The sequence below is a fragment of the Myodes glareolus genome, chromosome 2, assembly GCF_982192425.1.
Source record: "Myodes glareolus chromosome 2, mMyoGla1.1, whole genome shotgun sequence".
Lineage (NCBI taxonomy): Eukaryota > Metazoa > Chordata > Mammalia > Rodentia > Cricetidae > Myodes > Myodes glareolus.
The window spans coordinates 122,159,016-122,171,993 of record NC_142027.1 but is presented as its reverse complement, the minus strand read 5'-3'; the positions used below and the strand labels follow the sequence as shown (position 1 = coordinate 122,171,993).

At 52.6% G+C, this 12,978-nt stretch overlaps 1 protein-coding gene across 2 annotated transcripts in view; it reads left to right on the top strand.

Moving 5' to 3' along the window:
- Aacs (acetoacetyl-CoA synthetase) overlaps nucleotides 1-12,721 on the top strand; it is a 40,451-nt gene extending 27,730 nt beyond the window's left edge. The window contains exons 9-19 of one of the 2 annotated variants that reach the window (XM_048447171.3): nucleotides 97-244; nucleotides 2,889-2,969; nucleotides 3,715-3,839; nucleotides 5,433-5,497; nucleotides 5,619-5,741; nucleotides 7,664-7,777; nucleotides 8,150-8,275; nucleotides 8,988-9,057; nucleotides 9,243-9,301; nucleotides 9,961-10,163; nucleotides 11,558-12,721. In XM_048447171.3, coding sequence (XP_048303128.1) covers nucleotides 97-244; nucleotides 2,889-2,969; nucleotides 3,715-3,839; nucleotides 5,433-5,497; nucleotides 5,619-5,741; nucleotides 7,664-7,777; nucleotides 8,150-8,275; nucleotides 8,988-9,057; nucleotides 9,243-9,301; nucleotides 9,961-10,163; nucleotides 11,558-11,695 — 1,252 coding nt within the window. In that variant the 3' untranslated portion in view covers nucleotides 11,696-12,721. The remainder of the gene's footprint in view (nucleotides 1-96; nucleotides 245-2,888; nucleotides 2,970-3,714; nucleotides 3,840-5,432; nucleotides 5,498-5,618; nucleotides 5,742-7,663; nucleotides 7,778-8,149; nucleotides 8,276-8,987; nucleotides 9,058-9,242; nucleotides 9,302-9,960; nucleotides 10,164-11,557) is intronic. The other variant, XM_085678649.2, reaches the window with a different exon arrangement.
- The last annotated feature ends 257 nt before the right edge of the window (nucleotides 12,722-12,978 follow it).

The window sequence follows — 12,978 nt, the reverse complement described above, 5'->3', positions numbered from 1 at the left end:
GGAATCTTGGGCCTTATCTAGCTGGGGGCTGAATCAGTAGGCCTCTTCTAGTATTCTGGAATGTTCACTGTTGGTTTCTCATGTTCCTGCCTACAGCATGTTCCTGGATGATTTCCTGGCAAGCGGGACAGGCGCACAGGCTCCACAGCTGGAGTTCGAGCAGCTGCCCTTTAGCCACCCTCTGTTCATCATGTTCTCCTCGGGCACAACAGGGGCACCCAAGTGCATGGTGCACTCTGCCGGGGTAGGTGTCTTTCCTATACTGGTCTGACAGTTATCAGACTATCCATTTTGCAGAGTCCCCGGGGTGCTGCTTTTCTCTGAGTGGGATGCTTCCAGGAGACCTGGAGCTGGCCCAGGGCAGTGGGGCATTGCATTCTTGGCTGTTGTGGCTGTTGATAGACTACTGGGGTGTAGAGCACACTGCAGCCTGGGCAGGATGTGTCCAGTGAGCCAGCCGCCTTGACACTGCAGGTTGTGGGCCCGCAGAGGGTTGTGAGCCCAGAGGGTGGGCTGGCAGAGGCTGCAAAAGGCAAGTAGGAAAGAGGACAGACTGTGCCAGCACATCAGGCTTGCAAGGGATGTGGTGTGCCTGTGGAGTCGATCAGGAGCTGGGTGGCTTTGCGTTTTACATAGGATTGTAGATTGTGGTCAGAAGCACTCGAAAGCCACTAGGTTATGCTAAAAGTAACTCACTGAGAGCTTCCTGTGCTGTCATTCTGGAGGCTCACACGAGGGACACCCACTTTCTGAAGGCAGGACATGAAGACTGAATGTCAGGAGGTCGGCCTTTCCCACAGCCTCACTCCTTGCCTGGTCAGTGGTCTTCACACATCCTCAAGTGGCTGCTCATGGGTCTTAGTCTGTTTTTTTTTCTATGATTGAATACTTCAGACAAGGGAGGATCTGGGCCATGGGCCAGGGCCGTTCCTCCTGCCTGGTGCATTTCAGGACAGATAGGAGGGGTCATGTTTTCTCTGTCCTCACCCTGCCCTTGTGTCTTCAGGGACCTGACTAAGCATTTAGCCTAGTTTGAGAGTCTCCCTCCCCCTTTTATTTTTATTGTTATTTGACTGTGTGGCCCAGATCGGCTTTGAACATGGCAGTCCTCCTGCCTCAGCCTCCTGAACACTGGAATAACAAACATATATTACTATGAGAGAGTAGAGAGTTTGTTGCTTTGAAAATATATGAACACAGACTGGGGAAGAAGAGAGAGTAGGCCTGGTGTATGGGGTCAGAAGTCATCACTGGCTTGTCACTTGGGTTCCTACATCCCTGGGAGCCTGTGCACCAGCGCTGAGGATAAAAGAACGAGCTCTTGTTTGCGACCTGGGGAACCATGCTGCTGTCTGCTCCAGGGAAGGCAGCCATGGGTGTGTAACAACCACAGGATAAGTGTGGGGATGGCCTTGGAGGAGGAAAGCAATGCTCTGCTTTGAGCTTAGAACCTGAGGGTGACAGGCAGGTGCATGGAAGTGTGACCCTTGGGAAGACTGCTCCTCCTTCCAGGTCCATCATGATTGGAAGGGGAGCCTCTGGGAGGTGCTTTCTGCTGAACCCTGTGTTTGCTTTGTTATCCCCCCCCTTTTTTTCCCCTGAGACAGTTTTTTTTTCTATACAGCCTTGGCTGTCTGGGAACTCATTCTGTAGACCAGGCTGGCCTTGAACTCAGAGATTCCCCTGCTCCTGCCTCCCAGGTGCTGGGATTAGAGGCCTGTAACACTGGCATGTTTGTTATTTGTCTGTGGCTGTGATTAAAACGCCCCAACAAAAAGCAGTTTAGAGGAGAAAAGAACTTACCCTGGCTTATAGGTCCCAAAAGGGTGTGGAAGGCTTGGCGGCAGGAACACGAGGCCACTTGGTAGTCAGGAAGTAGAGAAGTTGAAGTGGGGCCAGACTTTAAAACCTGAAAAACATACTTTTTTCAGCAAAGCTTCTGCTCCTGAAGGCTCCATAACCTCCCAAGGAGCACCGCCTACTGGGGACCAGGTGTTCACAGCTCTGAGTCTATGGGGCATTTCTCATTCAGACGACAGCAGCTTTGTATCTGACCTCTGCTGAGTGCGAGTGTATGACAGGAGTTGGTGTGTTACATGTGGGTCTTGTGCCAGCCCCCTGACTCTTCCATAGCCTGTGAGTGTCCCTGTAAGCCTGGTGCTCATACCCGTGGGCCAGGCCTAGGCAGTGAGCTGGTTATTCCAGGGGCATCAAAGGGTGGCATCCTCAATCTGCCTTAGGATCTCATAGAGGATTCAGTATAGAGAAAGGAAGACGAAGGCCAAGGGTGAAGGGATGGGCAGTGGGTGCTCAGCAGTGCTAGCTGGACTCAGCTCTGAGAAGGAAGCTCCCCCCATCCCAGCCTCCAGCCAGAGCTGCTGGGAATGCACATGTGCAGGACTTGGGGGGTGCTGAACTGTCCTGGGGGAGCAGGAGGAGCTAGGTGCAGCGCTGGGGAGGGTGTTTCCCAGGCTGTGTGTTGTGGATTTGAAGCCTGGGATTGTGTTGCCTACTAAATACTGAAACCAAAAGTGGAGGGTGACGATGGGAGGTGTCACATGTGGTCCCCTCTGCCTTGGTGTCTCTGAGCTCTGTGTTTAGATGTCTTCTTTCAGGAGGGCCCCAGGACAGGGACGCATCTGCTATTGGCCCTTGAGTTTTCTCTCCCATCTCAGTGAAGGTCATTTCTCTTCTTCATGAAGTTAGTATGTCTCTGGTATCCCTGATGGGATGGGATGGTGAGCTCATAGGTGGATTGGTGTACGTGAGTGTCAGATGGCAGAGTGATACGGAAGCTCCTTAGAGCCAGAGCCCTCCAGCTGACTTTCAGGGTTGGGGTAGATGGGCGATGTGTCTCACGCATGCCTTGCTCTCCCTGTCTCCCACAGGGCACCCTCATCCAGCACCTGAAGGAGCACATGCTACACGGCAACATGAGGAGCAGCGACATTCTGCTCTACTACACCACGGTGTGTCCTGTGACCTGCTGCCCCTCCTGGGCTGGTGGTACAGGGAATGGCCTAGAGCAGCATGGAGTGCTGGCACTAACCAGAGCCTGAGTTGGGAGTTGGGGTGTTCCTGTCCAGTCTGGAGAAGTTCCAGAGCATCTAGCAGTCTTGGGTGGTTCATCTTTTTTTTTTTCAGTGCCTGGGATTGAACCCAGGTCCTCAAGCATGCTAGGCAAGTGCTCTGCCATCAAACCACATCCCTAGTTCTTAAGTTTTTTTCATTTTGAGAGAGCATCTAGCTGAGTTGTCCAGGCTAGATGGTGCTTAACTCTGTAGACCAAGCTGGTCTTGAACTCCTGACCTCCTTGCTGCAGCCTCCCAAATCCTGGAATTACAGGCATGCACCATTACTCTCTGCTTTCTGGGAACTTCCTCACCAGCTGTAGGTCCCCACCTCCCAATACTGACCCTAGGGTGCTGGGTGACACTCAGGTTCCCAGCAAGTCCATATATGGGAGCTTGGGTGCCCCCCTTGTGCTCCTATTTGAAGATTCCTGCTGGAATTCCTCCCTCCCTTTGTGTTTTGTTCCAGATCTGCTCAGATTTTGCCCAAGTAGTTAAGAGTAGTAGTTTAGACTGGGATTCACAGCATAGTTAAGGCTGGCCCCAAATTTGTAGTCCTTCAGCCTCTCTCCAACTGCCCTCAGTGCTAGGATTCTCGGCCTGCACCTCTGCCTGACTTACCTGGTCTCCCTGTTTGTGGCAGGTCGGTTGGATGATGTGGAACTGGATGGTGTCAGCCCTGGCCACAGGAGCATCCTTGGTCCTGTACGATGGCTCCCCACTGGTTCCGACACCCAATGTGTTGTGGGACCTTGTGGACAGGATAGGGTAGGTACCCTGGGTCCTGCTCAGTTGACCCAAGCTGATCCAGAGTTCTCTGTCTTTCTGCATGAAAGGGTGTGGAGGATGCTGGAAGCAGAAGGGACAGAGGACAAGACAGGTCCCACCCTCGGCCTGTTGCTTGTGGAGTGGGGACTGGTCCTCAGACTGGGAGGGAGCTTTGAGAGGCCAAGGGAGTGGGATTCGCTCTTGTTTTTTGCACCAGTGGGATGGAAGCCAGGACCTCACATGTGAGACAAGCGTTCTTCCTCTGAGTTAGAGCCTTCAGATGTCTGCCTTTCTTTTCTCTCCCTTCCTCCATTCTTCCATTCCTTACTATTTTATTTCTAAATTCTTACTTCAACTACCTTTCAGTAGAAATTACATGCATTGAAGGAGTTTGGGTGAAATTTCAATTAACTGTGTGGTGAAGTGCCGCTGTCAGTCAGCTGATGTCACACCTGGCCTTGAGTGTTGACTGTGTTCTTCTGTGCACTGTGGAGCACAGGCTTTAGGACCAGTGCAGCATTGTGCACAAGATGTTGATTCCAGGGAATCTCCCATCAAGCAGGGCTGAGGGTGTAGGCGGCTGTTTGTAGGGTGTCCCTGGGCTCAGGCGAAATGGAGAAGAAGGCTGACACATGCAGGGAGGTACACATGTGGGGTGTGAGGCCAATAAGCTACATTCCCACCTGCTTTACTTACAAGTCCTCCCGGGACAGCATGGCCAGATCTTAGTGGTTCCTCAGGGCAGGTGAGTGGCCAGCTGTCTGCTGTAGTCTTCCCCGAGGCGTCAAAGCTATACTGTAGGGGTGTGGCTGCCTGTGGCCTACTCGCATCTCTCCCCTTGGTGATGCTAGTGGGAGCCCTAAGGTGCAGGGGCCACATTTGGACAGGACACAGAATTGAGCACCTCCTGGTGGCTGGGGATTATGAAAATGTTGTCTTTGGAGGCCTTTAGACACCATGTGCCACCAGCACTTGGTGGATGAACCCGTTGCCAGGGATGGAGGCTCAGCCTTCTGTGCCAGCAGTACTGCTCTGCCATGGTACTGCCCTGCCGTGGTACTGCCCTGCCGTGGTACTGCCCTGCCGTGGTACTGCTCTGCCGTGGTACTGCCCTGCCGTGGTACTGCTCTGCCGTGACTGCTCTGCCATGGTCAGTCACCAGCTGAAACCATGGCGGAAGCAGAAGGCGCTGCTCGTGGTTTTTGTTTTTTGTTTTTTAAGCATTTTTAACACTTATTTATTGTGTGTGTGACTGTGTGCATGCTGTAGTTTGAGGTGGGGGTCAGAGGGCAGCTTGTTGGGAGTTGGTTTTGTCCTGCCATGTGGGTCCTGGGGATTAAACACAAGTTGTCAGACTTGGTAACAAGCACCTTTACTCACTGAGCTGGCCCACCACTAGTGTTTTTAAATCTTGGCCATTAACATTTTACATAAAACTGCTTGGCTAGGGTGATATAATGGGACAGAGCAGGCCTGGAGCCTAAACGGGAGGGCAGGAGGTGGGGGGCTGTGGCTGGAGTCTGTTACTGATGTTTGGAAGCTGTGGGGACCTACAGGAGGCCTGAGGTGCTTTCTCTCCCACCTGTGTCATAGCATCACCATCCTGGGAACCGGAGCCAAGTGGCTGTCCGTGTTGGAGGAGAAGGACATGAAGCCAGGTGAGTGGCCTCTCAACTGTGTTCCAGCCCAGGAACTGACATCCATTCTGACTGTGTCCTGCATGTGAGCCTGACTAAAGGCAGTGGGCTTGCCTTAATCTCTGGTCATTTTTACCCCCAGTGGAAACTCATAACCTCCACACACTGCACACGATCCTGTCCACTGGCTCACCACTGAAAGCCCAGAGCTACGAGTATGTGTACAGATGCATCAAAAGCAGTGTACTCCTTGGCTCCATCTCAGGTAGGGCCAGAAGCAGTGGCTGCAGAAGGAAAGTGGGAAGGGAAGTGTGGGGTGGGCCTTGGAAGCCATGGATGGGTGTCATAGTTAGGAGCATCACCACAGTGGTATGTCGAGTGACAGCAGGTTGTAGGATTAGAGAGTACTTGCTGTTCTTGAAGAGGACCTGAATTTGGTTCCTAGCACCCATGTTGGGTGACTTTAGCCATGTATAACTCAAGTTCTAGATCCTCTTCTGGCATCCTTGGGGCTATCTGTCTTAGTTAGGGTTTCTGTTGCTGTGAAGAAACACCATGACAGTGGCAACTCTTATAAAGAAAACATTTAATTGGGGTGGCTTACATTTTCAGAGGTTCACTCCTTTATCATCATGGTGGGGAGCATGGTGGCATACAGGCAAACATGGTGCTGGAGAAGGAACTGCTGCATATTGATATGCAGGCAACAGGAAGTAGACTGACTCACTGGGTGTGGCTTGAGCATTTTTGAAGCTTTAGAACCTGTCTCCACAGTGACACACTTCCTCCAACAATTCCAATAAGGCCACACCTATTCCAATAAGGCCACATCCCCTAATAGTGCCACTTCCTTTGGGGACCATTTTCTTTCAAACCACCACATTCTACTCCCTGGCCCCCAAAGGCTTGTAACCATATCATAATGAAAAAATGCATTCAGTCCAACTTCAAAAGTTCCCGTAAGTCTGTAACAGTCTCAAATTTATTTAAAAGTTTGAAGTTCAAATTTTTTTTCTGAGATTCATGCAATCTCTCTTTTTTCTTTTCTTTTTTTTTCTTTTCTTTTCTTTTCTTTTTTTTTTTTTTGAGACAAAGTTTCTCTGTAGCTTTGGTGCCTGCCTGTCCTGGAACTAGCACTTGTAGCCCAGGCTGGCCTTGAACTCACAGAGATCCGCCTGCCTCCGCCTACCGAGTGCTGGGATTAAAGGCCACCACCACCACCACCACCACCACCACCACCGCCCAGCTCATGCAATCTCTTAACTGTAGTTCCCTGTAAAATCAAAGTCAAAAAGCAGATCACATACTTGAAATATATAATGGCACAGGATGTACTTTACCATTCCAAAACTGTATCTCCATGTCTGATGTCAAAGTGCTTTTCAGATCTCCAACCCCTTTTAGCTTTGTTGACCACGACACTCTTCTCCCTGTTGGGCTGGTTCCACTCCCTGTTAGCAGCTCTCCTCACCAGGTATCCCATGGCTCTGGCATCTCCCAACATCTTTAGGTCTCCAAGGCAATTCAGGCTTCACCTTCACAACTTCATGAAGTGGCCTCTCTAGACTTCCCTTCAGGGACGCTCCAAACATGTGCTCACTCATGTGGTTGGCCTTCCACACCTGCCTGAACTTGGAGGAGGAGGTGGTTATACTTAGAGTGTGGTTTTGGGGGGCATCTAGATCCATAGTGTGAGGATCGGGGTGTCTACATGGACTCTGAGCATCTCCTCTGGACTCCTTACTGGGATCCACAACCCCACTGTGCTCCAGCTGACTTTGCTGTGTGCCAGTGTATGGTGTGTGTGTCTGTGTGAGGTGTGCATGGTGTGCGTGTGTGCACGTGGGGAGGTGTGTGGTGTGTAAGTGTCATCAGGTGATGCTCCTATTTATCTGTTTTAAGTCTTAGGCTTCCATGTGACCAGCTGAGAGCATTTGCTCTGAGTGCTTGGGTAGGGAGACTCAGTCAGAGAATGTCACCAGACACGGGCAGGTACAGAGCTGGGTCCAGTCTCTGTCACTGCTTCCTCTCTTTGCAAGTGAGCCCTTGCTGTCAGGCCTGTGTTTGTGGGATGGGCGGTGCTTGTCTAGGTAGGTCTGCATCTTGCTGGCAGGGAACCCTGAAGGTTATCCGTCCCCAAGGGACACCACTCCCTGAGGGTCACTTGTCCTCTGATGTTGCTTACAGGAGGCACTGACATCATCTCCTGTTTCATGGGCCAGAACTCATCCATCCCGGTGTACAAGGGTGAGATTCAAGCCCGCAACCTTGGCATGGCCGTGGAAGCATGGAACGAGGAAGGTGAATAGCTCACTGACTCTTCTGGGATGTCAGGGAGAGACACGTACATAGATGTGTCCCTTGCTTCTGATGATTCTTTGTCTCCCATGGGGAACACTGTCCTTTCCCACGGGTGGGGTTTTGCACTCAAGGACTTCCTGACCCCAACTTCAGAGAAGTAGGTATTGAGATGAAGTGCCACAAGAGCAGTGGGGGTCGGGGGTCGGGCTGTGTGCGGATTTTGTTGGGGAGGCTGTGGTGCACATACAGGGTAGGTCACTTTGGCCCGCACACAGCAGAGTTGTGTCCCAAGTAGGAATGTAAGGAAGGGAACCTTTGCCAGGATGTGGTCATGAGTATTATTCCAGGCTCAGTCTTCTCCCCGTGTGCCAGGGAAGGCCGTCTGGGGAGAGAGCGGCGAGCTGGTGTGCACCAAGCCCATCCCCTGCCAGCCCACGCACTTCTGGAACGACGAGAACGGCAGCAAGTACAGGAAGGCTTACTTCTCCAAATTCCCGGGTAGGTGGGAGCAGCCTGGTGCCACTCTTTGCCTGGCTAGGGCTTGGCTTCTCTAGCTCCCAGTGGCTCTTGGTATCTCATCAGTGTCTGTACCTGGGTTCAGGTGACCCTCACCCACCACTGCATTCAAAGCCATGAGCCACCAGCACCGTGTGGGGAGCCACATGAGTCACTGGGCAGAGGGCTGAGGGCTGCCTGCCCTCTGGTTCAGGGCTTGTCTGCTGGTTCCAATGGAAGCGACAGTAGGAGGGAGGTCTGGAGCTAGTGGAGGGTGATGCTGTGCAGCAGGTGACTTATGCCACACGTGCCACCTCGCCTACAGTTGTAGTGCTGATGCCTACAGTTGACCTTGTCATACTCCTCTGTAGAGGGCCCTCCTCTCCATGGCCCTGATTCTTTCTGCCTTGCTTGGAATAAGTGGCCTTGACGTCTTGGTGGACGGATGCTAACACCACAGGGGTTGTTGGCTTTGTGTAAACTACATGTGTATAGTCACATGTACTGAGACTATAGGTGTGTGCCATCATATCTGACACATACAGTTCACTGTCTCACTGTCCCTGGGCTCTGCACTCAGCTACACACTGCTTGTTCCTGGACTTGTGAACTCTGTGGCCAGCATCCCCTCCCTTCTGTCCCTGCCTCTGGTGTCTGTCTGGATATACCCTAGTCCATCCCTTAGTGTGACCAATGTGTTCCGCCTTTCTTGCAGGTGTCTGGGCACATGGCGACTACTGCAGGATCAACCCTAAGACAGGAGGCATCGTCATGCTGGGCCGGAGGTGAGGTGGCCCTTCCTCCTGCCATTCCCTCTGAGGCATGGGGAACATGGCCTGTGAAATGAGAGGAGAGAGGGCAGCAGGTGGCAGCTAGATCTAGGGGAGGACCTATAATGGTGGGCGTGGTGCTTGCCCAGAGGGCCAGGACGTTGCCACATGCTTCAGCCATGTGCTTCTTGCCTCTGCAGTGATGGCACCCTCAACCCCAACGGAGTGCGCTTCGGCAGCTCGGAGATCTACAACATTGGTTTGTGCATGTCTCCTGCTATTCCCACTCGGGTCCAGGGTGGTCCCACCAGCACCAGGACCCTGGTTCCCAAAGAGCTGGTGAGGGTGGACATCCTGTAGTGGAGTGAAGGAGGGTTGCCATGTATACATTTTCTCTTCTGGCCATACTGTGGCACCTCCTAAAACCTCAGAAAGGGTTTAGGTCCCTTGGTTTTGACCTTTCTTCAAGTTCAGAACATTGGTTAATCTTACCTCTGATTTAGGGAAAGGAAACAGGCACAGAGAGGGTGTGGGAATGCTGAAGTACACACAGCACTGTACAGGACACAGATGCATACCTCTGAGGGACTCTCAGAGCTTCTGCCTAGGCACTTAGTCCTAGCCCAGGCCCCAAAGCAACCCTTCTTAGGGAGGTGGCCTCCTTTGTCATGCCAATGAGTTCTGAGACCCACGGAGTGCCAGGTCAGTATAACCAGGTGATGACCTGAACTCACTTTCTCCGTCAGTGACGTATGTGTATGTTAGTGTGTATGACATATACCCTCACATGGGCATCCCTCAGTCCAGGTCAGCTGTAGTATCGCCCAGGGGGCCTGGTGCCCTCCCCTCTGACAGGTGACATGGCATAGTGGTCTGTAGAGAGCTTCCTGTGAGGCTGTTTCCTTTCTGCTTTTACAGTGGAAGCCTTTGACGAGGTGGAGGACAGCCTGTGTGTCCCCCAGTACAACAGGGATGGCGAGGAGCGGGTGGTCCTGTTTCTGAAGATGGTGTCTGGGCACACCTTCCAGCCTGACCTCGTGAAGCGCATCCGTGATGCCATCCGCCTTGGTCTGTCTGCTCGCCACGTGCCCAGCCTCATCCTGGAGACTCGAGGCATTCCAGTACGTTGTCTCTGCCCTGGGCCTATGAGAGCCGGGGTGACTGCAGCTCACTTTTAACTTCTATATGGGTACCATGTTGCCTAGCAACCATAGTCTCCCTCCTGACTGCATTTTCAGCAGCTTCTGTGGGCTGCCATATTGGGGGGAGGCAACTGACTGTCTGCAGCTCAACACTGCTCAGTGGAGGATGGCAGCACTAACCCCAGCAGGCCTCAGAGCAGCCCCGCCCCTGAGTATGGCCTGAGTGTGCCCTGCAGGCAGCTATAGGAGTGTGAGCTCTAAAGGGAGCTGCAGGTGTGTGATGGGGTTTGTGGGGCCTGAGGATGGGGCCTCTGAAGACTCCTATTCTGGTTCAGTCACGTTGAGTCGGGAATAGGGGCATGCATGTGCAAACGTGCACATGTGTGCAAGCGTGTGCGAGCTTCAGTTATCCATAATTTCTGTGAGGCTGCCATTCCATGCCTGTAGGCTGCTTCTCATTAGATGATGGGGGGACCCTGGGCTTCTGACTTGGAGGCTCCTTGTGCAGACAAAGCAACCATATGCAGAACTGGATTTGGAGATGGACGTAGCTGGGCTGAGCTGGGTGAGACTCCTGGAGCATGCTGGGAGTCAAGTCACTGACTTGACCAGGAACAACCTGGGTGGTCTGCGCTCTGCCTGGGAAAGAGTTTTGACTGTGTCCTCAGCCACCTAGGGGTGGGGAGGAAGAGCCCGGGGTGCGTGCTGTGTGAGAGTGAGTGGATGAGTGTGTGAGTAAGTGTGTGAGTAAATCTGTGAGTAAGCAAGTGTGTGTGAGTGTGTGAGAGTGAGTAGATATGTGTGAGTGTGTGAGTGAGCCTATGAGTGTGTGAGCAAATGAGTGAGTGAGGAGTTTGTGAGCGAGCAGGCGAGTGAGTGAGTGTGAGTGCGTGAGCAAAGGAGTGAGTATCCTGGTCTACTGACACCCTCCTGGGCAGGACAGTTCTGTCTTTGTAACTGTTTCACATCTGAAGAAAGCACAGGAACAGAGATCAGTTGGGGGGTGGCACCTGAGACAGGTGTAGTGTCACTCTGGGCAAGGGCCATGTGGCACCTGGCGTACCCACTCTAGGGCTCCTGGATGTGGGTCTGGTGCATTGCACAGCCTTGGAGACACCCACATGTTCATGTGGTTTTGGCACAGGCGTGAGATCACGTGGCAGGTTCCACGGATGGTGTCAGCGCTGCCTGTGATGTCCTTCCCAACAGTTCCCTCAAGGTGTCTGCAGGTGCTGTGGCATGTGTTCGAAACCACTGTGTGTCTGGTTTTATGAGTCTTTCTGGAAGAGAATGTCGGAAGAAACCCGAGGCAAGGCTGCACTGTGTCGCCTCTGGTTTAAGCACTCCTGTTTGTCCTCTGCCTTTTCCCACAGTACACACTCAACGGCAAGAAGGTGGAGGTAGCTGTGAAGCAGGTGATGGCTGGAAGGGCCGTGGAGCACCGGGGTGCCTTCTCCAACCCTGAGACCCTGGACTTTTACCGGAACATCCCTGAGCTGCAGGACTTCTGAGTCAATGGCTCACACACCGTCCAGCCATGCATGTGATGGAACTTAGGGTCACCTTAGAGACAGCAGCTGCTCCAGATGGCCCTGGGCACTGCACATTCCGCAGGCTCGGAAATAGCATTCCTGTTTCGAAGTCATTGATGGGGACCAGGTCTCCCATGCTCCAGGATGTGCCTGGCCTTCAGAGACCAGGAAGGTACATTGAGGCTTGTCTCGGCCCTACTGCTATAGGTTGGCACACAGCCTTGCAGGTGCGGGGCTGGTGGCGTTTGGTAACAGCACACCGGAGGAGCGATGTGGCCTTCAGCCTCATGAGTCCACTGTCCCATCTTGCTCTATGAAGGTGAAATCCTACTTAGACTCCCTGTCCTTCACTGGCCTGGCTCCCTCAGCCATTCTGTCCTCTCCAGAGCTGACTGAAGCCAGGGCATCTGGCCCAGCATGCCTGTCATCTCACAGCTGGCTGTTGGGACCCCTGGGCTGACGGCTCCTGTTCTGTCTGCCATGGCCAGAGCACCATTCTAGGGAATAGTGAGCGACACTCCAGCCACGGGCTCTCTGCTGTGGCCAGTCGCCCTGCTGCAGTGTTCTCGCCCTCTCTGGGTCTCAACACAGTGTTGGAGCAGGTCAAATGTTTTAAAGTTAATTGAGGTGTCTGCAGGCACTTGCACGCCTGGGTGGCGCCTGTACCACCACTTACATGCGTCCTAGGATCCTGGAGTCCTTCGGGGATGGAGCTGCCTGGCCTCAGAGGAAAATGGTCTCCGGCTCCCTCTTAGTCGTTCCTAGGCTCTTTCTGTTGTGACTGTCCTCTGCACTTGTAAATGGAGTCTCAGGCTTTGGTCATCAGGACTCGACGGTGCTTCTCATCTAGTGTGTGGAGTATATCACAAATCCTGCTGATCATTTTGTATTTTTTTAAAACTGAGCACAATGTAAAACCTATGGAAATATCCTGGATTTTAAGTCTATAAGGGAAAAGTGCTATGAAGAATTTTATGGAATAAACTTGTGCCATGCACACCTGTACATGCGCACTATACTTGTGCTTCTCTGAGGTGATTGACACCCATGTGTAGCTGACTGTACTGGTGTCAGCTCACTGCTGCTCCGTGGAGTCATATGACTTAGCACCATTGTATGATGGTGTTTCCTGTGCTCCTGGTGTTTAGCAATGGTCCTGGTCTATGTTAGGTCAGTAGCTCATGCCTCCCTGCCACCCAGGGCTGAGTGGGTGTCGATCACAGTCCAGTTTTATCACCCGAGTCTCTCTGGAAATCCAGATA